Here is a 27,052-nt window from a genome sequence, read left to right as displayed (position 1 = left end):
ACCGTGTATGGCCAAAGATCACGTCAGCAGGGAAGGGGAAGCTACTCCCCAAACGACATCCAAGCCCGAGGCCCAAAGGCTACCTAATTAGCCTAATGAGTTCGAGTGCCCACCCGAAGGAGGAGCAAGGATGATAAAAGGACACAAACTGAAGCCCCATGCACGTGCGCCCACTGGAACCAGACCCCTTGGCTGACTGAACAAATGCTGGATCCAGGACTGGTGAAATCTTTCTCTTCTCTTTCTCTCTCTCTCTCTCTCTCCCTTTTCCTTTCCTTAATCCCTACACCTCATCCCTTTAGACATAAACCGTTGACCAAGTCTGGGACTAGGAGTGGATCCAGCCGCCCCTAGGCTCCTCTCTGAGGAGGAGTCTAGAAAGCAAGGGGGTCTGCTCTGAACCTCGTGACTCAACGGGAGGGATCTCCTTATTGTCTTCCCTGAATTGATTCCCAAATAAGCAAGGCCTGCAGTATATGTTTGGTGATGTAGGGTATAGCACATGTTACAAAGTTTACTGACATAGTTTCATGCCAATTTTTCTTGTGAGCATACCAATTTTGGTGGTGAGCATGCCAATTCTTGTTGAGAGCAAATAAAAATTGAGTTTTCTGAGTTAAAGGATCCCTGGTGTCGTTTCACCTTAATCCTGACCTGTGAATCAGCAAACCTGAGTCATCGTCCTGAGAAATTGGGACGTGACACGGAGTCATCAGCAAATTTATTGAATGGAATGAGCTTGGCTCAAGCTCTCCAGGCTGAGCCTACATGTGTGCTTCAGGCATGAGCAAAAAATTCTCAGCAGGTAGTTCAAGGTGCAGTTGCACACTAGAAGACAGCAGACAGGGGGAGATGAACAAATACCAATAGGTAATACAACATTTTGCCTTTTATTAAAGTAGATGTTCTTATAAAACAGCTTTATAAAACCTCAAGAAAAGGCAAGCCTTATGAAGACATATATTCTACAATTTGTTCTGGGTATTGATAGCCAAATAGCTACTGGTAAGGTAAAGGGTAAACTTACAAAGCACCAGTTTTGCCATAGCAACTGCCTCACACACAGCCCAGGAGGATATTAGAATTTTTCCGCACCTCCCCTTAATCACTTGCTTTCGCTTGCTGCATTGTAAGAGTACGCACAAGAACAGCTTTTGCAGACTAGCAGATATGCAGCCAATTTACCGCACAGTAACTTTTTTCCTGCCCCTACCTGCAGGTCACATGCTCTATCATGCATGCTAAAAATACTGTATTGGCTCCAGAAATAACCCTAATACTAATGCTTCATTTTTGCCTATAGCCTCAGTACCTTTTTTCTACCCAATTCTATATCAGATACACAGGGATACAAACCAGCACATGGAGACTACATATGAATCAGATTATTTTGCAGTTCATCAGCCCACCACGGGCCCTAATCTATTAGTTACCTTGCCTCTGAACCCTCACTCACATCCCAAAGACCTTTCACTCCACAGCTTAGGCTAACCACTATGAACACAACATGTTTTATTCATTATCTTTTGGATACTGTCTTATTAGATCACAATTTTACCCACTTAAAAGAAAAAGGCATGCTTAGTCGCTTAGTCTGATGAGTGCTAGGTTCTTGAGTTATTTTTTTTTTTCAGATAGCAAAATAATTCATTTTGTAGACTCTATTTGGAAAACAGATTTAATTGGAACACTATTCAACCTTTAGACCTCTGGTTCTGCAAACATGATGGATATAGGCCAAATTTTAAGGGATCTTAATTGCTGATCTATAATGGGCACTCTGACAAGCCAGCATAGGATCGCTACAGATTTTTATTTAAAAAAAAAATTTGAACTATACTCAACACTTAAAATGGCTGTTTACTTCCTTGGATAATAAACACCAGATATGCAACTGGTTCTCTTTATCACTTACAATAATTATTTATGCAGTGATGATGGCTATCAGCCTCACCTAAAGACCAGGACCCCATGGTGTTAGTGTCTGTACAAATATAGGTACAAAAGACAGGAGGAACAACACCCCCTCTCCCCTCCCCCAAACACATATTTAAGGAAAAGAATTCATAGCTTCCTCTACCATACAGTTTTTCCCTGTGAGTTTAAAATGCATGAAGCTTGAAAATCAACTGAAGTAGGAAAATACCAACTTTGCTTTTTTCAAGATACATAGGAGTAATGTTTTTAATTTCATCTTTTGTTTTATAACATTTGGAAGAGTTAGTGCTTCTGTTTTATGCTTCCAGTTTTGGTCTGGCAGGTTTTTCTTCCCCAACCCCCCTCCTCTCTTTTTTTTTTTTTTTTTTTTTTTAAACTAAATCATAATCACCAATTCTTCCAAAGGTCTAATACAGCACAGCACAGCTTGTTCTCATCTGGGTAAATGTGGCTTCAGTGTGCGCAAGCATGTCCGTGCCTGTGTGTGAACAGCAATGCATAACTGCAGCACTTACACTGGAAGAGTTACATGTGTTGTACCAACTGGAACAATTTCCATGGACTTTCCCCAGAATTTGTTTTTCCATCTTACATCTGAAACAGGAAGAGGGAAAAAAAAAAAAAAAAAAAAAGACAGATTTAGTTATAGGCATGAATGAATCAATCTATTTCTGGGTTTTAATTTATTTTCAAGAAATGCAAACCAAAGTGCAACATAATTAAAGTGTTCAGAGAATGCTGTGGACCTTCAAACATTGTTTTGAGGGTTTTTTTTCCCATTACATTATTAGTTATTAGTCCTCTCAAAAACTTTTTCAAGAGAGGAATTTGAATAAGCTATAGACAGCATATATTTCTCTACAATTCAGTTGCTAGTGAATGGATGCAGACATTTCCAAAACCAAAAGCAGAATTTCAAATACAAAAACATAGCAACTAAGAACATCCACAGTGAAGAAGCAAGAGAATGTTTCAAAGGGTGCAAAGTTGCAGAGGGCTTTAGTCCAGCCTCCTCTGTAAGTTTAACTGGCCTTTTAAAAAATCTTGTCTGAATTACAGAAAGACGTGTCCAAGTCTCACATCATTTCTCCAAAAAAAGATGAGAAATCTCAATGCAAGTTTAGCCAAATTTATTGAGCAAAAACACCTGGAAGAGAAAGAAACATAGAAAAGCATGGCAGAAAGAATATAGAGTTAAATTGGGCTAGATAATCAGGCAGTAACTTTCATAGTAACTTCAGAGCTCAGGGGGAATAGTATCCTTGCTATATTAGACAGTAGGAACTCCATTCCCTGCCCAATCTGAAAAAGAGGGAAAAATTCATCTCAAGTCTCAAAAAGATGCTAGTACTAACATAAGAAAAACCAAAACACTGTTTCCCATGCAATTGTGGGGGGAAGCTGTTATGCTGGCTGTGAGAGAGATGCTTAAATCGTAGTTAGGAGATTACATATCTCCTGAGTGTTTATGTGCAAGTGGTAGGACTGAGCCACACAAAGCTGCCTGCCATTGCAAAGGCTGGAATGGGACATAAGGCAGAATTCCTCATTGAAAAAATTATCCTTTTCTTATCACTTGAGAGAAGAACCTTTTGGCTTTTTTGGCTTTAAAGTTTGATGCTAGGTCAGCATCTTTAGTGACAGCAATTCTGTTGTGATTCTTATACTGCACAATAAGAGGTCCAAAACTACCTTGAGTATGATAATGTTGAGCCTAATTTGATACTAGCTTTTTCTCTTCTGCAGTGAGATGGAAGAGAAAGGTTAAAGGCACACCCTGCTGAGTTTAACATATTATCAGACTGTGTTACGTTCTGTGTTCTCATAAATGGCAAAGCTGTCCCACAGAGATCAGTACGTGGGAAACACCTTAGAAACCAGTGTGCAACTTGATCATGCAAAAATTTTAGGACAGCAAAGCAAAGCAAAGTGTTATTTCAAAGCTGTGCTCAGACTACTTCAGGCACAGATGCTGTAACAGCTGGAACTTTCTGTTCTGCATTTCCGTTGTTCATGTGTCCACACTCCTTTGCAAAAGCAGAGTCAGCTTCATAAGTCAGGGAAAACGATTTCCAAAATAACTGTCCCTGTCAGAACCCAGTCTTCTAGCTCACTAGAGATGATCAAGAGATTTCTTGATGTTGAAATAGATGAGCTAAAGTCAGTGTCTGGTGGGATGACAGCACTACTCTGGCAATGTTGCTGAGGACTGTCTCCTTGTTGGCTGAGGAGATAATATAGTAAGTGAAAAGACCTTTGCACACAAAAAGAATTTACCCCACTGACAAGCTATCTTTATGATTAATTTGAAGTTAATATAGCCCCATAACAAGAGGCCACAGTATTTACAAACTGCCTTTGCACTAGAAAAAAATAGTTGTCTAGATCTCCCACAAGCTCAGCTAGCCACATTTAAAAACAAACCAAAACAAACACCCAAACCCCTGCAGTACACTGGTTGAGTCTCCTGTGCTCATCAAGGCCAAATCTCAGACTTTCTCTCATTGATCAAATTTTCAGCTCTCGCCTTTACAGACAACTTTGTTCTCTAAATGCAAGTGTTAAGCTATTTGAGTGATAACCGTTGTCAAGATCTGTTAAACAAATCAGTCTCATCGGTTTTTATTAAGACAGGCTGCTATCTAGTCTTATTTATACAGTTTTCAATTACTGAATAAATTTTTGGTCCTCTCTGCTTTTTGGCTAAGAACAAAAGGACTCTTGTCCCTGTATTTGTTTACAAAGCAAAGAATTATATTGAATAATTAAATACAGACTAATGAGCAAGTTCCAACTTCTGTTCAGTATGGCTCCATCTGTAATAACTATAATCAAGTCAGCAGAGTCAGTCATAACAGAATTAAAGGTTATAATATGGCTACATTGTGAATTGACAAACCTCTGGGTGAAGGATTTTAACTGACTTAAAAGGCACAGTTATGTTCTGTGTACACTTCAAAAATATCTAACCACACAGGTACTGTGACTGGCTGACATCACCAGCATTACACAGCAAACAAAGCTCCAACACACTTCTTTTGAAACACAATGTTAGTAGTCATATAGCACAAAATCTTACATACTATAATAATGCCAGCAGAGAAAGACAAGGTAAATATATTTATCCTTTCTCTTATGCTCATTTTTGAAAATTATTTTCAGAACAGGTTTACAAGATCTGCCAAGGCTCAGGATCTAACTTGTAGTTTTTCAAGCTGTCTTCTAGCTTGTTTGTTTTATAAATAGCTTCAGATACGACTCTTCTTTACTAAAGACTCTCCCCCCCCCCCCAACCAAACCTGATTTTAAAGAAATGCAGATATTTGTACATGAAAAGAATAATCAATTAATGTTATAAAAAAAACCCTTGAACATTTTTATAATGGCAGAACATCCAAGTAAGAAGCATGCAAGTAAGTACAGGCTAACATTCCTTAAAGCCATTCTAATACAATTTAAGCAGGGAATGTCACCTTTTCCCAATTTATGGGTATTTCATGTTAGACATACAATGAAAATATTATGAACACTGTAAAAGTAAGTGATAGACTGAAGAGTTACCTTGCCAAAAAGCAAAATTCACAGATTCAGCATGGCATGCAGAAATAGGTGGATGGTGACTGACCTAATAGCAAGACATGAAAGGGGAAAAAAAAAAAGATGGACATATTAACACTTGAACAGTCATTTTTCTTTGGTTTGGTTTTTTTTCCCTTCATTTTTCATTCATATATGGCATTCACGATTTGAACATTTACTTTTTGCCTTTGTGTCCTGAAGGGGGAGTCAGCGAGATTAATAAGGTACTGAGACCTAAGAAGCCTTGAAAGAAACGGGAAACACTTCTTTTAAAAGGCCTGTAAATTTTGTTCATCGAGTGAATATCTAACTATATATTTTGTACATTGTCTCTAAGGTGATAATTACATTTACCCTTAGGACCTCTTCATATATTAACAGAAGCCACACTTTGAGCACACAGACAAAAATAAAAAAACCCTCAAAGGGCCAAATTCTTCTGTACAGTAAATACCCACACAACCCTGACTATAAGGGAAGAGACAGCAATCAGCAGCTCTGAGGGGGCCACGAGTGGAGAAATCAAGGCGTGAAATTGCATCTAGCAATGCCTACTACTGCAGTAGTGACACCCCAGGTGTTTCTAGTGTGAAACTCTGTAACCACGCACACTGCATTTTATCAGCTTTGGGTAATAGCACATACATTAATTAAGGCAACCACCAAAATAGCAATGCAAGGACTGTGAGTAAATAAACAAATACACAATGCAGACTATTAAAAGGAAATAGTAAATAATGAAGTAACTGCACAAAGTGAAAGCAGCTACTCCTCCTTGGCTGTAAATTCTCCCTTCTGGGTGAACACAACTAACAGCTGACCAGGACCAAATCTTTGATGTGTAATATCTACTGTTCTTTTGATGGACAGCTTTATTTTCAAGTCAAATTGCTATTTCCCACTATGAATTTAATTTCTTAACCACCTAGATGGTTCAAATGCAGTTTTTCTTTGTTACTTATTTTGCACAACTGTTATCAAGCATTTTTTCTGCAGGCATCCAGTTATTTACTGAACATACTTGCTTTAAAAAAACAAAAGAGAAAAGTACTAATTACTCTCAGCAATGCCCTAAACCACCAAAAGCAACACTCTCTCTCACATACTGCACCCAGATTAACCCCAGATGTCACTATAATTCATGGGTTAAACTTAGCTATCACTTAAACTGTTATAATTCCAGAGTAAGGTCATGGTGCTAAGTGGAGTTATTCTAAACTCACTCTAGTAATAGAACAGAATCTCTGTTATTTTATACATTTTTCCTATCTATTCCATGGATTACATTCTGTCTGCACTAACAAGTTATCTAGAGCAAGCACCAAAATGCTTGCACAAGCAATAAACAGCAGCTCCTGATGCGAAGAGAAATATTTAATGCTTGCAAGCTGCATGAAACTTCTCTCCTCCTATACTGCTCTCCTTTCCTAATATTCGTCCACCCCCACTCCACTATTACGATAACTTTACCACTCTAAACACACACATCGCTTATTGCACGTATTAGAACAACAGTTAACAGCCCAAGCCCCCTCATGAATTAAAATCCCTCTTTAGAAAGAGTAGCCTTTGTACTGATTTATCCAATATTCAGGGGAATATCTCTTCCTCTAATTCAATCTAACACTAAGCTCAGTATCAACCTTTATTCACCACTTTGTTGCTCCAATTTGATGTTACACTGGTAACTGCAGTGCTTTATACACATCATCTTAGAACTGAAGTTACACAATGAAGAACCAGATACATTACTTGAACTTTAAATTTGATTCTTGCTTTGACTGTTTTGCCTTTTTTTTCCCCTTATTTTTACTCTTGCCTGTGACATTTCCCAAGACTAAGGAAAGATCACATAGCCTTCCTTTTTGTCAGTTCTAAAACATAATGTACAAAATGTTGTATCTTCAGAGGTGGTCAAAAACACTTTTCTTTTCCTAAAGGAAGCCTCTTAGAAGGCTTTCTCTGATCAAATTTCTAGGTTATACACCCTTGCCCACAGAACTTCTTGTAATTTTTCGTTTTGTTATGTCTAGAAAGAATGAGACAGCTTTCAATCATTCTTAGTCTGCTAGGCACCAGATTATTTAAGTTTTATCTCTTTTTAACATATGTCTCAAGCTTAGCAATTTTGGTAACTTGGCTGATTTAAATTTAATATTTTTCACCCATACTTAATAATTATTCTCATACTGGGGAATTATTTTCATAAACATTCAGACCTTGATGTGTTGTATACGTCCTTCACCTAATAAGCCATGGTACCAGATTTGAAAGGCTTAGCCCACAAAGTATTTGGACAGGAAGCAGAAATATTCATGGTGCCATAGAAAATACTAGTGGTTGATTAACTCACACGAGAGATATATTTGTCATAAAAGAAGACATTAAACAGATGAAGATACAGTATTTTTAATGATCACACACAAAAGAAAATGACAAGAATGTGAATGCTTGTTGCAGTCGTGATCAGATTTCAGCACGGGGAATTGCACTCTACTTAACCAAGTTACCTAGTTACTGGAGTAGGCAGCCTGCCAGCCTTGGCTTCTCAAGCATCAGCTGTTGGTTGTCATCTTCCATCCTAGAGTTAGCAGACCTTCCTCAAAAAACAACTTCCTTCATTTATAATTCTGCAACATCCCTTGAGTTTTGCTGGGCTCAAGTTATGCAAAGTAATTTTGTATTTTGCTATTAATTCCAGAGGATTCCAGCCATGCATTTAGAATTAAGCAGTGCAAGAAGTAGCAAATCTAAAGGTTGCAACATACAATACCTGTTCTGCAAAGAACTGGAAACCCTTATCTTCACGAATACATTCATAGGTTTCTCCAAGCACAGGATTAAATGGCTTACTTCCAGCTCGGTAGTAACTGGATGCATAAGCAGAGACTGCAAATGCAGCTATATACACCTGGGAATAACATATGTGGAATTTTGATTAATTAATTTACCACAGCCATGCACATTTTTTTGCTATACATTCTGATTTAATAGAAGGGGGAGGGGAAAAAAAAAAAAAAAAAAAAAAGGTTTTATCCTAACATCAGATTCTGTATTTTTCCCATTTGCAGACTACAAACATGCATGCCTCCAGCAAGTTAAGCACCAGCTCACACATTAGAGAATTATTCAGTTTTCAGAGAGTCATTCAATGGTCCAGGGATGGAATTATTATGGTCAAACACTGAAAACAGCATTTCTGAAAACTGTTTGAAACAGCTTAGCGTTCTGCAACACAGTTCAAAGCAGTAACCTTAAAAATCACTGTTAGATTTTGTATTATAACTGGCTTTTATACTTATGGTCTGTGATTCTATAGATCTACCAACCAGCCTTCTCCTAAACATGGCACAGGAAGTATTGGATGAGTTTTCACCAAGTCTGCTATTTCTAATGCAGTTTGAATTGAATTGCCTTTTATCTACTGTATACTATTACCTAATCATGAAACTGTTCTTGGTTATGACTGAGACACAGGTAACCCTTCCAAATTTTTGCAGTCAGCTCAAGCACAATTCCCCCTAAACCTGAGGAATTAGAATTTGGGATTGTTCAATTCAGGTCTCTTTTGTACCAGTTTTCTCCCTTTTCATTCCCTTTTCCTCACCTTGTGAAAGCGTAGGTGCTTTGCTTTCACAATTTCAAAAACTGAATCCACTTTGGAATGGCGCTCTCATGAACTACTACAATTACAACAACAGCTAGCATTAATTTTGCCTCAGGAATTTCTCAAAGGCAAAAAATACTCCATTCTGAGGTAATTTCCAGATGCTTGGGTGTGAGAAGGAGGGAAAAGCCTTATTTTCACTCCCATATGAACAACTACTGCACATTTCCTTTTCCTTTTAACATACGTTCTCAAGAGAACAAAAAAAAGCTATGCACCAAAAAGCCCAGTTAACAGCCACACACTCTGTCCTGAGGACACTAAATTGTAACCCTTGCAGAGTGTCAGAATGGAGCAAGAGGCTTTTCAAACAGTATTTATAACACGACTATTTACACTCATTAATTACCTCATTTTAAGATAAGATATATTGAGTTGAAAAGGCTTAATTAAGTTTAAGGGAAAATCTATAGCTTTCATTTAAGAGAATTTAGAGAGCTTTTAATCTTTTATTTATGGGCTTACATGTTAAGTAGCTCTCGTGCATCTGGAAGCAGAACAACTGAAATACATTTTTCTCTTGTTCTTTTGCCAAATGCTGAATTCAGGGTTCTACACTGGCAGAAGATGACACCATTATTGTACCCAACATACATTCATATTGCCCAGTTTTGAGATCCTGAACATTTTGGATCAACTCCAAAACTTCACAAAACCAGTTAATAAAACAAATGGAGCTCATTTAGTTTAATAAAGATATCACAGTAGTGTAGGGCTGGAAGATCCAGCATCCTCTATGCACAAATGCGTTACCAGATTAGACACCCTTAAAAAAAAGATACATTGGAACTTTCATACTCAAGAGGGAAGTATGTTAGTTCAACCACCCACCCCTTCCCCCCACCCCACCCCCCACCTTTTTGCTGTAAATTTTTAATCTTACTCTAAGAGCTGCAGAACAGAACTAAACTACTTCTTCATTTAACCTGGCAGGACAGCAAGGTACTTGAGGAGAGAGACCTCCTGACAAAGCAACAGAAATTATGCAGAAGAGTCAAAAATAGTGGGTATGTAAGTATGTACAGACACATGTTTGGAGAGTCTGCCTCAGCTGGGAGGAAAAGAAAAACAGAACAGAACATCTTCATTTCTTTAGCAGATTGTTTTTATATTTATTCTAATTATATTGAATTGCTGCTAACTATTTGGAATAACGTATTTACCATCCGTTCAAATGGGTTAGGCGTATGCGCTGCTTTATCTAGTAATTCACTGTACTCCAGCTCCTCGCAGAGACGCTGAAGGGTGTTAAGTGGCTCATTTAATTCAACAGGCATGGCCACTTTGGAGAGATCCTTTCCTATGTTATTTCTCAGGATATTCCATAGGCTGATGTTACTTGTATTAGGACATCGAGCTGGTAAACATGTTCTCCGTTTAGAATTGCATCCAATTCCACTTTCGGAAATACAGTCTGAAAAGGAAGGAAATGGCAGAACAAGTCAATTCACTGTTTACTTAGTTTCATCCCCTTTGCAAACATACATTAAAAAGCAACCATCTTTTTTCTGTCAAAACTTCCTTCTACCCTCAAAATTCATTCAAGTATTTCACCTGTGGTTTGAAGATAGCCTGTTATAAAAATGATAAAATTAAGAACAAGTTTTTAATTTCTGTATGTTAACTGAGATAAATGCCAGGTACAAAAGATGCATAAAAAATGACCTTCCTTCCCCTTAAAGTCCGTAAAAAAGGCTCAGGCTTTCCACTGAATTTGAAAGAGTAAATATTGTAAGTATTTTATTTGTAACAGAGATGGATTCCTATCTGTTTAAGGGATGTAAAACCTCCCTCCTTGACAGAGCTTCAATTAAGTTGACACTTCTCAGAAGGCAAGGCGTAACTTACAGATCCAAGCATAACAACAACTCCTACCTATCTTCTCCTAGTTGTTTTAATACTCCTACCAGGGAAATTTACTGCACCACAGATATACATGCAGGCTTTTCCACAGTGCTCCCCATAGTGCTTAGCATTTAAGAAACTGTAGTGATGTTAACTTTTAGATACACCCATATGTTGGTGGAGAAATGGCCTGTTTTAAAGGTGGAAAAGCTGAAGGAACTGTGGAGCTATAGGTTCACTGATGATAAAAAAAAAAAAAAAAAAAAAAAAGAACTCATGTCAAGAGTCCTTGACATGAATATCTGAGGTCTGTGTTGCTATGTCAAAGCAATTGGAACAGAAGAAATAGTTCTAAGTCTGCCATGAAATGATTTGTGGCAGGATCAAAATAGAGCTACAAGCTTCTGCAACAGGCACTAGTCTGAAGTGATTACATTGCTTAGCTGTACATCAATCTCATTTCAGAGCGGAATACGGTTGCCACTACAAGAACATATTTTATCTTTCTACATCCTTAGAAGCACCTAGGAAGCTCCTGCCCTAGAATCAGTTGCCATTTGGAAACATTCAGATATAGCCCCAGTCTGTCAACCCCTGTCCTCATCTGGCTTTCCTCACTCAGCTTTGTCTTGGAGGAATTAAAACAGCACTGGGCAGCACATCTTTTCTGTGCTGCACATGCCCAAAGAATCACTGCTCTTAAATGCATGATTTCAACCAGATTTCCTCTGCTGGTCCACTGACATAAGCATGATATCAGCAGTGCTTCCAACAGTGACAAAGTACAGATAACCACAAGGGCTAACTTCTCCATCACTGCCATGTATGCTAGCCCATGCCTCAGATGGAGATTTTCAAGTGTAATGAGCAGTCTCAAAGTTTTGAGGAAGAAGTTTCCATCTTTCCTGCCACTCACAAACTAGGAGTCCTAATATCTCACACGACCGAGTTACTGTAACAAGGACGGGTGAATTCTTGGCAGTCTACAGCCTATCTCTTTCTTTTTGCATAAAAATGGCATGGGCACTATGAATCAAAAAATCTACCTGAAACAATTATACTGTTAAGAGGTTGGCTCCTATACTTCCCTCTTGGAAGAATTTATTTAATATCGGAAAATGCCAAAAAGAAGGATGTTCCCTTAGATACCTCAGGAATGAGGGGATATCTGGAGAGGAAGGAGGTAAATGCTAAAAATTTATCCTTGTTCAAAAGAGCTCTCCGAAATGGGATTTGGCTATGCCCTTTGACAGCTTGATTAAAAGCAGAATACTAATTGACTGAACTACATATTCTGGACCAGCCCATTAACTGGGGTAAACTGGTGAAAAAACAGAGTAGACAAATGACTATGAAATTTAAATACCAAATTTTCTATTCAGAAGGTTTGAAGTTTGCCCACCCCCGATGAAAAGAAAAGCCCATGCAGTTTTGGTTTGCAAGAGCTGTGACAAATGGCCAGCAACAATACTGAAGGAGATTAAGACATCCGACCTCCAGCTAGACTCAATGACTTTTAAGGCCAGACTGGGCCATTATCATTATCTGGTCTGACATTCTACGTTATAGCGGCCAGAGGATTTTATCAGAATCCCACAATTTATGGTTCAGTTAAAACCCTGTAGGAAAAAAGACATCCAGTTTGCTATTAATGGGAGTGGCAGGCTGCCCAAAGCACAGAAATAGCAGGTACCAGAAGCACGTGGAAGTGCTGCTGATATGGAAGAGCTTCAGTGATAGTCTTTGTTACAAGAAGATGAACAGCCACACTATTACAGTTTTCTAAGGTCCAGATCATGAGACAAATCAATCTGTATTCTTTTCTATCTTTCAAAAGAAATCTTCGTTTTTAAACAGTTACAGAATACAACAGATCTCCAGGCATATCACACTACCCAAGTTCATAGGGATCCACTGGTCCTTGGAGATGATCAGGAAACAGCTGCTAGTAAGAAACCATTGTTCAGCATTTTTGAAGATAAAAATATATTGATAGAATGGGAAGAACATCATGGTTAGCTGAAAGGAGTTGCAGGCACAAAGCCAATTAGTTTGTTATGACCAACTCTTCTACCTCTTTTTTTTTATTCTGTCTCTAATTAGCAAGACAGTTAAATAAGCATATGTACTAACAAGACTATCATGACTAAAACATGCAAAAAAGAAATCCTTATGGTTACACACCAGGCCTGCCAGTGTGTAATTATTCTTATGTTCCTTTAAACACTGAGTTCTGCTAAAAACAACAGAACTCTGAATGTGGTGGTTAAATTGCAGACTGAAAAAAACAGAGTGACAAGAAGAAAATTACTTTTGAAAAAACGAAGGCAGCTAGGCCTTGCGACTTTGAAAAGTCATGTGGCCATGAAAGGAACTGAAAAGGAGTGGGAGTTGCACCAAAGCAGCCAAGAAAATAGGTGTTTCTTTGCTGATACAAACCCACCATCCTGCTTAATCAATGGTGCCCAGACCCTGTTAATCGGATTAGCCAGAATGTGCTGTTCAAAACCAATCTGAGGCTGTAAGAGAAAACACACAGGCTGTTTACATCTCAAAACCTGTAATATCAAATTATTGCTAGTAAGAGAAGAAAAAATATCCCAAACAAAAAGAAAGGAAATTCTCAAAACATGGTATAATAAAATACTGAACTTACCTAAAGTTTGTCTTTCATTCTCCATGTCATTGCTTAGGTTATCTTCTGAGACATTATCACTGATATCACTTACATATGAGTCATCATCCGATACCTGAGTGTGGTGTGGGGAAATAAGCAAGATACATCACTCATTAAAATAACACCATAAGCACATTAAAATTGTTACTTTCTGCTGCAAGTATTGTTTTAATAGATTTGAACTGTTTACGCCGTGTTACAGGAAGGTACTAAGAAGTCCCAAGAAGACACACTTGAGTTTGGGAGAGATCACCCTCAATGAAAATTCAACTATTCTTTTAGTGGAGGCATGCTTCATCTTCTTGGCCCCACAGCTAAGAAGGCTTTCCTCATATCAAAAGCCAAGGTTTTTATGGAGTGTCAGAGAATGAGGTATTAAGTCTCAATATGCATGACATCAGCCCCAAGGTACCTACAGGTACCACAAGGACAGGTATGAATATATATTTCTATGATACAATTTCTTAAGCACCTGTATAACAACTCAAGGCAAACAGTACAACAAATGCAGTATCTGCATACTAGCTACCTAATTGCCATTTGCCTCAATGCACATATAAGACTTCTCCATAATAATTGTTACATTTTACTGTTAAGAGACAATGACAACAAATAAATACAAACAGCATATTAATTTTTAAATATTTTGAATATTTTCATTTTCTGGCAGTCATCTGATGTACACTTAGCACTCAGAAAGACTGCACATCAAGTAGCAGATAAGAAACTACATCGGAATGATGTCAATCTTAATGCTCAGACCTCATTTTCTGAAGAGCTAGCAGACAGTAGGACTTCCTGTGCATCAAAAAATTCTGAGAGAGAGTCAGCTATAGACAGCCTGCTTTCATTGGAGACCTGGTGAACCAGACCTCTGCTTTCTTCTCTTGAATTTTCCTGTTTAAAAGAAATAAAAAGTTTTGAGAGAAGTACCACAAATAGCATTCATGCATGCAATTCCACAGTCACATAACTTAAAGGGCTGTAAAACACTGGGAGAAGATTGCACATGCTCCTCTCCAATTTAATGAAAGGTAGTATGTGTTTTAGGGAGGGATTTAAAACCAAAGTAAAACAGACCAAAGAGAAGAAGAAAAAAAGGAAAAAAAAAAAAAAGCAATGCATATTTAGTAAATCAGTTGTGGCAGTGCATGTACATTTTCTTAAAAAAAAAAAAAAAAAAAAGTAAAAATGGTTTGGTATTTGAGTGATTTAGCCAGATATACACAATTGTATCATCAAAAAGCCCCCAAAAGAACAAAAGTCCCATGTCTTTATTTTACATCCTAGATTCACATTCCCTTCTGATCTTAGCAAATGAATTAGTCTTTCCCTCCCAAGCCTTGCTTAATGCAAAGCCTACAGTGCAGTGGCATACAAAATTCAGAGGGGCAAAGTTGCTTTCTATATAATAGCAATGCTTTCCTAGCTCTCTTTCTTCACTAGATAATTTTCTATGCTGTGCTTTGGAAAGCTTTCCTTCATATCCACACCTGAGATAGCTCTGTGTTAACCCAAACCAACATATTATCAAAGCCATGTAAGTGACATCGCTTTTGCTGCCGCAGGCACATTTGACTGCTACAGAGATCTCTGTAACTCCTCCCACAGAAGCTCTACAGATCGTTGACGTATGCAGAGTTCCAAAAGGTAGCCTAGCAAAGGTGAGGTGACCAGTTGACCAGTGAGACTTGGTTCATTCTGTGGATGCAGTAAAAAAGTTGGAGAACATTGTGCACTATTGTTTTCCCTGATAACTCCACCAGCTCTAAGGAAAAGGGCTAGCTGGCGCAGAGGAGTGTGTTAGCTGCTCTCAAGCTTTTCTGCATGAGATGCTTTATTAACTTGAAACCATGACTGTCCTATCATAATTTTGCAGGTATTGTAGTGTTTTACTTTCAGAACAACATAATGAACAATCTGACAAGTCTATAATCAAATTGACAAGTCTTTCAAAGCTTTTCTGCTGGTAGATTTTACTATAGTATGGAATGTTATTCAGTATGTGCTGATAATGGTGACATGGTAACAAACAAAACTCTTATCATACAAAAGATTTTTTTTTTTTTTTAAATACTTCTGATACAGCAGCAAGAAAAGAGGAAACCTCAACATTGTCTCTTCTGTGGGAAGGCAGTTAGTTATACTAGCCTACCAGTTAAAAAAAAAAAAAAAAAAAAAGTCTTACACATGTGAGCATTGCTACTGGGATTGTTTCCAATACTATTTTGAATCTGAGGAGGAAACACTCATAAAAGAACAGCAAGTTTTTATATCTATCACATGAGAGTTTCAGGTTGTCTTTTTTCATGTTCCCACTTTGGCATGATAAACGACAACATAAACTGCCCAATAAACAAACTAAACTTTTACCTTAGGCAAAGGCTTGAGGTACTAGTTTATACTGCTTCAATTTTCACAGGTCTATCATAGCACCTGATGTATCATTTAAAGCCAAGTTTTGTGCAGTGGCCCTGTCTTCCTCACAGCAGCACTACTGTATCTCAGTTCTCAGAAAAATCTAAAATGAAACTTCTCCAGTATAAGCGATTTCACCCTTAAGTTCCATCCCAAACCATGCTAGAGGGAATTTGTGAATGAAACCTCTAAAGGGCCTTTTGAAAGCTATTTTTGTCATGTGTGTATGTATAGTGCATAGAACAAATTTCAGAAATAATCCATTGTCATTGCAAGGACCTCCACTAAGTAAGAAAAGAACTCACTCCTTAAATTAAAAAACAATGCATTAATGCTTGTCTGCATAGCGGTTTAAGTGCTGTTCAAATTCTCATGGGATTAAAAGCAAAAGGCATTCGAATGATCAACTACCAATCAAATGAACAGCTAAATATGACCAAAACACAGCTCTGCTGAAACAGAACGAAACCAGAAGTGAACAGATGGAATGACTAAACTGTCTTTAAAAATAAAAGGAAGTAATAAGTTATATAAAACCCCCAGCACTATATCCACTCAAGTTCTAATGAAAGATTTATACTACCAGCACAACAGAAGTTTCTGTATGAGTTAACATTTAGGAAAATCCATCAGAAATAACACAGTTCTTGCTTCCCTCACTAGCACCACTAACACCTAGATCCTATGACCTATAAACACATCATATTCACATGCATTCTGCAGGAAGCCGAAAAACTATCTGAACATCAGTATGTCTCAAACTTGCTAACTGGATATGTAGAAGACTCCCTGGCTTCACGCAAAGAAAACTAAATGGCTGAAAGGGCTCTTGTATGTCTCATTTCTTTGATCCTTTCATGGAAATGTCTGATAGTTGTTCTAAGCCTTACACAAGCCACACTGGTAGCCAGCGTTCTGGGCTAACAATATTTAGACAGGCAACAGAAAGAACTACAGAATTTTAAAGTTAACAAGGGAATAAGGGGGAGACAAATAGTAGAATGTGGATAACAAGGCAGAAGCTCTGTTCATGCTGAATGGAAAGCGGGGCAGGAGGCGAGGGAGAACGCCAGGAACCAGTAGCAAAAAGCAATGGAAGTGTGCTCAGGAAAACTGCTCACAAGGAAAGCCTTTGAAATCAAATATTACACAATGCATCATCAGAAATGACTCATAACCATGAAAGCAGACTCATTTTACTAACACAATACACCATAGGGAAGACATGAAGAACAGGACAAGATGCAGCTATGCAGCACTGTCTAGATGTAGGGGCTTGAGGAACAGACATCACTGAAAGAGGAAATCCATACCCACCTTCACCAAATCTGGACTTGATTTTGCATTAGATGCTGAATCAAGGATCATAGATTCGGCATGTATTCTGCGTAACCGGTCTTTAAGATCTGTGTTTTGTGCTATTGCCTGGAATATTTAACAAAAATATTGGGGACATAAAGTTCTCTCAACTAACTTGAACGTGGCTTTATTATGTAAAAAGGGGCAAAGATTATTTAAAAGTGCAGTATAAAACACTACCACCACATGATTTTTTACTGGTTCAGCAAATCATTTATTATAAATGCTTCAAACCTTGCTCCTTATCTCACAAATTAAAACTATTTTTGTTCAGTGTGATGGAAAAGACACATAAATGGAGAAAAAAAACCCCAAAGATGGCAGGGATATTTCAAGTTACCAGGTTTTGCTAGCTGATTTAGTAAGTTACAAATGAATTTTGTGCATCTTTTTTCAAGCTCCTTTCCTTCACCGCTATCCAACCTAGCCTCTATCAACATCAATTCTTACCCTTGCCACATCCAAAAACATTTGATTTTCCCATCAGCCTGCTACACTGACAGTTCCCTTTGCCTTCCACTGACAGAGAAATAAGACTTAAATTCAGACAGGTACAGGTACAATTTGTGTCCTATTGGCTTGTAATGGCAATGATCAGAATAAAAAGTCTCTACTGCAGACTCATGTTTGTTACATGTTATTTACTCATACTGGGTGCATCGGGTAGACAGATGTCTGTTCAAGTAGACTCCTATGAAGAGGATGCAACCCTGCCTGCAATGAAACTATCTCTGAATAAGAAGATTGGGTTACTAATTTTGGAACAATACTGAAGACTTATTGCTCATTTTAGTTATCTGAATCAATACTAGCATGTGGAGAACCCTGCTGTTTACACATTCACTTTGTCCCACAAATGCTTCTGGTTTCGACAGTAATTTTTGCTGGAAATAGTCTTGAGGGCAGGAAAGATAGTAAGCTTGAAGTGATAAGGGGGGGGAGAAAGTAATTTCTGGCTTTACGTATGTGTGGTCTGAATTCGCTATACAGGCAATATATCACTTCTGCAACAAGTGTTCAAGTGTGTGTTATACCCACAACATCAAGTGCAAAAAAGAATTTACACAGCTTTCCTGTAATAGCATCTTCCAACTTTCATTGTTTGATACAAAGTGTTTTCTTCCTTCTATTGTCTTTTCCTTCCCCCAAAATAAAAATATTGTACTTTTCCCCATTCTGTATTTGCTTTTCTTAGACTATGTGTAGGTCAAGAATACTATCTTAATGAGGAAGAAGCAGAGGCAGAGATGCTAATTTTGTGGTGTTTTATCCACTTTAAATCTGTTCACTTTTCTTCCCCTGCCAGGCTGATGAGAGCAAAACAGACTTATGTTTGATAGCTTTAATCCTGTGAGTCTGATTTTTTGTTCCTCATGTACAGAAAACAAACTGAAATGAACAACAACAAACACTAAGTCAAAGTCATCAACACAGGACTGTCTTGCAAGGAAGTCTTAGAAATATGTCAAGTTTATCATATCTGTGCTTCCATACATCTTCAAAGGAAGCTTATTCCTTTCTCCTACAGGATTTCTGCTGTACAGGGTGAGAAAATTTCTGTTAGCATCATGGCTTTACATATCTGCAGGATAAGAATAGCTCTCAGAGGTGTTAACCTCTGCTGAAGCAGCCAAGGTTCACAGGTGACTTCTGGATGGGCTACAAAAGGCTTAATAAGTATCAGATAAGACCTAAAAGCATGACTTTTAAAAGACAGAGAATGAAGATGGACAACAGAATTTCATTGCCTAGAAAAAAAATTTCATGCTAAGCTGAGTGTTCACTGAGTTCAGAAGTCTTAAAAAGTTCGGGTTTTTTTTTTTTTTTTTTTTTTATATAAAATGGTAGGCAAATAACACTGGAAAAAGAAAAGTCACCTATTCAAATATCAAAAGTGGAACATCTGAAAGCCAAAACCAAAGAAGTGCAAGTGAGTGAGTATAGTTATGCAGCAGGTTTCAGCTTTCTCTAAATACTATGAAGACATCACAACCTCTAAAGGTCTAGGCAAAGAGGCATGTTATACACTTAAACTATAACCATACACAGCTTTTGTAAAGCAAAGGGAATTTTCATACTGAAATAATTCTAAGATGATCTATATCACATTTATCAATGTGAGAGAGTCTCCCCTGCCTCTGATTACGAATTTGCAACAAACACTGAAATTTTAAGACCATGGTAGCGATGGCCCTCATTGCTCTGAAATCAGATCACTGTTTGGTTGACACGTTCAAACATGACCAACCTGAAAGTTCTGGTCTCAATCAATTACAAAAACCACACCAACCAAAATCCCTCACCTTTTTAAAGAGCACAATCTTTTGTCATTTAGAACTCTCCCTAACAGCTCCATTGCTGCTTTTAGACAACTAACAGATAATTAAGGTTGGAAGTCAATATAACAAGTTGTACTTGAATTTGCTTTGCAGTGTCTTGGTGCAGCATGGTGAAGCTCTAGCGCATTAGAAGGGACAGCTGAGTGCTTACAGCCACTCTCACCTTTATTTTATGTGAAGTCACACAGTGAATACTTGAGTGCTGTTTAGGAAAAGAAAAGGAAAACAAAACCCACGACCCACCAGAACTGAGTGATTAAGCAGTGTATGTTTTGAGAGAAAGTAGACTCATTGTCACAGAGCAGCCCTCTGATTCTTAACATCAAATGGTACAGATTATACTATATACCTATATAAACTTCAGTGATTCCACAATACCTTTAACATTTAGGAAAGAGTCTTTGAAAAACACCATATATAATAACTTACTATGATTCAATACTGCAAATTCTAGCACAGAACAGACACTAAAGAAACAGAAATTAACTACTATAAAATTTAAAAGTAGTATCTGATGACAATGAAGCTTGCTGAACTTCAGCGTGTCACTTACGGATGTTAAGGCATTCTTCAAGCCAACTATTTGTGCAGATGGAGATGAGGATGCATCGTGTTCCAGCATCTGCTTCAGCTTTTCTCTCTCTGTAGATATGGTGCTGAAAGCTGACCTCAAGGTGAAGTAAACTAGAACCATTTCATAAAAAGTGACAGTTAAAAACAGCTATCAATTGTATACATACCAATTATGTAAAACTTCAATGAAACATCATTTATGGTGACAGAAACAAGAATTTAGGTCGAGAGATCCAGGGTGGGTTACTAAAAACAAGTAATATTAATCAAGGTTATAGGGTAGATTTTTTAGTAGGATAAATGTTTATGGTGAATGCTACCATGTTGACTATATTAGCCACAGTCAAAATTACTGTGATTATTTGTGACAGATGGCAACAAAACTAACTAACCACATCTGCTCTTCACTTGCTTTTGTTCCCCAATTAGCTTGAATCTTCAGATGGTCATGACTCTATTCCACATTCCTTTAAGAATTCCAGTGGGGGAGAAGAGAGGGAAGAAAAAAAAAAATGAAATAGAAAAAAAAATAATCAAAAAAGCAGCTATAACACATACTGTGCCACAGCTATAGAGTTAGTAGTTTCCCCACAAGCAAGTCAACTGTGGTGTTGAGTTTTGTTATCTCTTTTTGGGATAAAGAAATTTCAGCTTGTTAGATGATTTAGTGACTCAAAGGGTCAGATCCTGGATGTTGTGCATGTTATGCTGCTACTTCTACTCCTTCCTGAGCCAGTATCCCCAGCCTGAAACATTTAAATCAGACAGCAGATCATGCAATTTTAAAATCACTAGATTTTTAAAGGGAAAATGCACTCTCCTTATTTTTTTACTTTTAAGACATTTAATCTTTTGTTTAACCACAAGGAATAAAAATTTGAGTAATATTTTTTTATGTAGGATTTCAACATTCATCTAACTGGAGAATTAAGAGGATTTCTGAGGGTCTACTCAAGCCTTGCAATACAGTCATGAGAACTGCCAATGCAAAAATGTATCCATTTACAGGGAAATAGAGATATAAAATCTGAACATGGGATGCATGGAAAGGGCAAAGAACAAGAAATCTGATACCTCTCTCTTCTAATCATCCACTCTGAGTTAACCTGAATCATTGTAACTTCACTGAGTATTTGATGTAACCTAATTTACTCTTCTAAGAAAATATTCTTCTTAAGGTATATTTCAACACTGCAATTACCAAAGCTAATTCTCATACTTTAACCTATTTTAAGAAATCTTTAACAGTATCACAGGGGGTGGGGAGGAAGATATATCCACTATGATCTTTTTTGTTAGCCTTTCATAAGTGGATGACATGACCAGAATCTTCAGTGACCTCAAATGTCATTTAGTAAGTTGTATGCTAACTGAAATTTTCAAGAATTATTACATACTAAAGTACTAATGTTACATTTTATTTAATTTGTATCAAAAACTAAAGCAAAAGTTTTCTTCGCTACCCTTTTTTGGAAAGGGTGTGGTACAAAGCAACTTTGGAAAAAAATTCTTTGTACTCTTAATAAAATAATACTGTATTAAATAGTACCAAATCAGTTGTCCACTCAAATGCATGGGTCAATCTAATCAAAATTTCTGACATGGACATTTCAGGTAAGATGATCTTGAGTAGGTAATTTCTTTGGTCTGCTTAATAGCAACTTTTCCAACTGTGTCCCACCCCCACTTCTTTTCACTTTTTGGAATACATACATCAGTTTTTAATATAATTGACTTCATAAAGTTTACTACTCAGATACATTCCTTACGTAATGGAATCAAGATACATCAGCACCAGAGGGGAAAAACAAGCAAAGAATGCTTATTGATAACATCAACCATTATCTTGTGCAAAATGGGACAAAGCCAATACTTCGGAAAGTCTTTTGGATATAAATGCTTAAGTGCCTTCCTCACCAAGATCACTTAAACAATAAAAATGTTTCTGGTGCAAGGGTGATAGAGCGAAGCACTGCTAATGAAAAATGATTTTGAGAGAAGAAACATTTCCAGCCAAGCTGCCCCTCTGGCTGGTTTACATGATTTTACTCTTCTGTATTCACTAAAAATAGGTTACTACCATAGCAACCCTTGCATCACCAACGAACGTTGACCCTGAAATACAGTGAAGCACACGGAATATACAAACATACATGTGCTCATATACACACATATGCATGCAAACACAAAAAAGTATAATCTGCTGTTGTGCTTATAGCAACTGATTTTAGGATTTTTACCTTTTGGCAAAAAAATACAATCCAGGTTTTTAGCACATAAAACAAAGGTCTGTCCTTTATTAAATAAAAAATTAAAAAATGTGATGATTAAGCCACTTTTTTCAAATGACTCAAGATCTCAACATTTCCAATTCCTTAAGGTAATTAAAGGAAGGAAGGGCATTTTCTGCTTTTTCTAAACAGTAAACAGGAAGCATTCTCAGAAGTCACATAATTATTTAAATTGTGATGATAAAAAACCACGTACAAAAGAATTTCATTTACCTTTATGTGCAATGTGAAATAAATCCTCTTGCATTTTAGTAAATTCTGATGATGTTTCAGAGCCATCGGAGTAATTTTTCTCCTCTACAAAATCTATTGTAGATAAGTTTGGATTGGAAGCATGCAGTCTCATAGGGGCAGAAAATACTGAAGGCACCTGTAAGGAGGATAGCCATTTGTGACATTTTTACAAACTGTAAAGAAAATTTTGTTTTCTTGTACCCACCTGGGTTACATTGGAGACACCAAAAATGGAAAAACTACTGTCAATTGCCAATAGGCTTGGAATGGATGACACCTGGCAAATGAAACCATAGATATAACTTTGCCCAAGATACCATAATTGGAGATTTGGCAAAACTGCAAGAAACAAGCCCACTGAGAGCTGTAGCATATGCTATACTATTTTTCCTCATTTATAAGTATCTAATCACATGGCCTCTGGATGCAAATGTGTACTAAACTATCTGGAGAATTTGCAAAAATCTGTACTGATAAAAAAACCCAACACCACAACCCCCCAAACTGGAGGCAGATTGAAAACATGGGTAAAAAACATGGCCAGTCTCCTGAAGGTAACAGCATAGATCCTATTGCAGATATCAGTGACAACATATTTGTGTTTTGTCTGATATATCACCACTTAAAACAAGCTAGCATAGAACACTATTTAGAAAGGATTCGTATTTCCTAAACTGGTCACACCAAGAAGTGATCAACAACTAAGATTTGTAGAAAGATGGGCACTGAAAGGACAGAAGTTACCTGTAACATTCCTTTAGCCTCTTTCCCAACAACTCTGGATCGCCACCTCCTGTGTGCTCTCTTTTCCTTCTTTGGGCTTTCAAAAGGTCCAACCTTTTAACAACACACAGGACAAAAGTAATAGTTTGCCATAAAACTAGCAGAGCCAAGAAGAAATACCTTGATCCTTTAGGATTTGGGGTTATTTTTTGGAATTGCAAGGGAAAACTTTTTTGGTTTTGCTTTTTAAACAACAAACCTGCATAGCATTTATAGCAGGCGCTGAATATGTCCTGTGAAGAACATCCATGCTCTGTAACAGCTGGTTCATTTCCAGTAAATATGCATGACAGTTGGAGAGGTCTGTTTTGAACAAGAGAATATTTTCAGTTGCCCTAAAGTAACAGACACACTGAAAGTTTTTTTCTTTGGAGGTTAGTCTTATTTTGATCGTAGCTAGCTTAAATTATTCATTGACTAAAAGCACATTATTAGACAACTGCATAAAGAGCTTGTATCCTTCTATCGCCAAGTTTAAATTCAAAATATTGAAATGCATCTATATGGTGTGTATAATGACCACGATATTTTATCCTAGTTGACTGCAGAAAAATGAGAATAATGTGATAATTACTGCAGTTTGGGACTAGTCAGAGCTCCTCATGGTGAAGGTAGCAACACCATAGGCATCAACAGTGAATTGTACATTCAGAGCTAGAGATGAGTCTCCTCTATATTAGAGCTGAAGCTCACTGGTAGTAGAACTTCACCAAATAAGTATCACACAGACACTACCAACATGAGAAAGATCTTCATGCTCTTAGGAAAGCATGAAATTAGAAGGTGACTTTGAAGTACAAAGATTTAGTGCTTTTTAAATGACTAGATTTTGGATGCTTCCCTTTTTTGAATACCCAGCTTAAGAAAGTTCAAATCTTACTACTGAAGGTGATGTCCGTATATAGAATAAAATGTACTGAAATATACAGCTTCCTTGAAGAGGTGCCCACAATTGATACCCCCACATCCAAAATCACTAGTCCTTTTGAAAACGAATAGCCAGTAAATCATCAAGCACCCCTTTCCTCCCTCCAGTTTCAGAGAAAACTCTAACTGTAATGACTACTTACGGTGTAGTACTCTTGTTGTCAAGAAAAACTAGGGGAAACATTAGGCTAATCTTAACTTCCTTTGAATATCATTACCTCTTGAGCATTTTTCCATGTCTTCAAAAGACTGCAGCCAAGATGAAATCCTGGACTCATTACTCGAAAAGGAAAATGACAAGTTACCTCCAGCTGACAATGAATTCTGTTTGGTCAAGCTGCCTGCCTGTTCCAAAGAATAATAAGTGAATTATTAACAAACAATATTTTAATGTTGTATGCACAAATTTTGACAACCAACAGTTGAGGTCCACTATCAGGGACAAGGACTGAAGGCATCAATAATATGGAGGAAAAAAGTGTATGAACTAGACTAGGTGTACAGCCATTGAGCATAATGTCAGGATATCCAACATAACTACTGTCTACAAGCAGTAGAAATACTAAGAGAACCATAAAAATTTGCTGAAAACTAAATTTTGAGGAAGGGCAAAGTTCTGCATAAAGTAAGTCAACTTAATACAATTAAAGCACCATATCTGAACAGGACCAAAGTTGGACATTCTGTTTCTTCTCCATGTTCCCCAAAGAAGCCCCAAAAGTAACTTAAATGTAACATGCACATACTTGTTAAAGCTATTTTTCAGTGAAGAAAGCAAGATCTACTAGATGTTATTTAAAAATTTTACTCAAGGTTGTATGACTTTAGCATGGATTTGGCTTGACAGGCCTTAATATATGTGTGATCATACACCTCATCTGGGTAAATACTACCCTTTTACAACATCTCAGTAACCATTTTCAAACTTATCTCATTTTCAGCAGTGCCCACTATCAGATGCTTCAGGACATGCTGGAAATTCTGTGTAAGAGCTAATTGAGCAGTACAATTAAGTAGTTTCCAATGGGAAGAAATTTCTACCCGATACTATTACCAGTTGATTGTGACCTATAATGCTATTTTCTTCTCTAACATAACTACAAATAATAGCCATTCAAATACCTAATTATTTTTAGACCTTACTAAACCTTTCATCTTCAATAATATCTATGTCAGGAAGTTGCACAAATTACATGCTTTGTCAACATCGCTTAAAATCAGTTTTAAAATGTTTCATCTTAAGTGCCATTACATGACCACTTTGCTGGTTATAAGAAAAGCTGACCAAATTGTTCAGCTCTTCTCTGAAGCGTACACTTCACAAACTTTGTTACCTCCTGCTCACCTTATATCAAAACTCAGGTAGTACTAGTTTTAAATCTATTCATAGGAAACATCATCTACATCTCAGTCGATTGCAGTTTTCTTAGCTGTTTTTTTAAAATTTACAATATAAGCTCCAACTTGAGTTGCAGAATAAAATAAAATGCACTATCCATGTGATGTCATTCAGTACCGTGTCAATTTGTATAGTCAGTATGCAATAGTAGTAAGCATCAATAAGCACACTTATTTTTAAATTCATCTGTGTAGTTTAGCTGTTTTATTCCTACATAAAGCTGTATGAGCTTTAATCATCTATATATGTATACCCAAATAATAATCCCAGCACCTTTAAAAGCACAAGTAAACTGAATTTAAAGATGAGCAATTGTATTGGCATTTTGTGAACAAATCCCACGCTTAACTCTTCAGAAATCTATCTCATATAACCAACTTCTCCAGAACTCACATACACGAGGGGCATGAGCAGGAGGGAAGAAGGAAGTAGGCATTGCCAAGAAACAGGCAAGGGAGAGTTTGTGTAGCTTCAGTTAGCATAGTTTTGCTTTTGATCAGCATGGCTAAGCTTTAGAATCCAAGCATTCCACATAAACATATGTAGACACACACACCTACCTTCCAAGAACAATAAAAAACCAGCTGTGAAAACTGATCAGGTGTTTCTAAAAGCAAATAAAATGCAATGCAAAAGTTCACTCGATATATTTTTCTCAAAATAACCTAACTGCTGGATTGATATCAACTAACATCAAGCTAAGGCTGGTATAAATTGGCAAACTTCCATTTAGCTTCAGCAGAGCTAAGGTGATTAACTGCAGCTTAAGAACTATCCCCTTCTATTTTTCACATGAAAATAAGTAGGGCTTCTTTGCAGTGCAAATCTGGATTAATAAATTAGAAGTGAATGAAAGTCTTTCATGCCAAAGAAGAAATGCTTAGTTTCCTGACAGTGAGCATAGATTTTACATATGCTGGTCACACGGATATTTTTGAGAGCGCGAGTGAGCGAGCGCGTGCACAGGCATAGATTTATCATGGGCTTTGCAATGTTCCACTTTTACCCTTGATATTCTTCTCC

The 27,052-nt window shown here is 37.2% G+C and overlaps 1 protein-coding gene across 10 annotated transcripts in view; it reads right to left on the bottom strand.

Annotated features, from left to right (window-relative positions):
* OSBPL3 (oxysterol binding protein like 3) overlaps positions 1-27,052 on the bottom strand; it is a 97,276-nt gene that overhangs the window by 10,877 nt on the left and 59,347 nt on the right. For 8 of the 10 annotated variants that reach the window (XM_052799791.1, XM_052799841.1, XM_052799804.1 and 5 more), the window contains 12 exons: positions 24,849-24,975; positions 23,903-24,006; positions 23,665-23,757; positions 22,900-23,056; positions 20,376-20,506; positions 17,442-17,549; positions 14,469-14,603; positions 13,686-13,779; positions 10,348-10,598; positions 8,291-8,428; positions 5,500-5,563; positions 2,454-2,532 (listed from right to left, as the gene is read on the bottom strand). In XM_052799791.1, the coding sequence (XP_052655751.1) occupies positions 2,454-2,532; positions 5,500-5,563; positions 8,291-8,428; positions 10,348-10,598; positions 13,686-13,779; positions 14,469-14,603; positions 17,442-17,549; positions 20,376-20,506; positions 22,900-23,056; positions 23,665-23,757; positions 23,903-24,006; positions 24,849-24,975 (1,481 nt within the window). The remainder of the gene's footprint in view (positions 1-2,453; positions 2,533-5,499; positions 5,564-8,290; positions 8,429-10,347; positions 10,599-13,685; positions 13,780-14,468; positions 14,604-17,441; positions 17,550-20,375; positions 20,507-22,899; positions 23,057-23,664; positions 23,758-23,902; positions 24,007-24,848; positions 24,976-27,052) is intronic. The other 2 variants (XM_052799851.1, XM_052799860.1) reach the window with 1 other exon arrangement.

Source organism: Harpia harpyja, chromosome 1, assembly GCF_026419915.1.
Source record: "Harpia harpyja isolate bHarHar1 chromosome 1, bHarHar1 primary haplotype, whole genome shotgun sequence".
Lineage (NCBI taxonomy): Eukaryota > Metazoa > Chordata > Aves > Accipitriformes > Accipitridae > Harpia > Harpia harpyja.
This window is presented reverse-complemented; position numbering and strand designations above follow the sequence as displayed.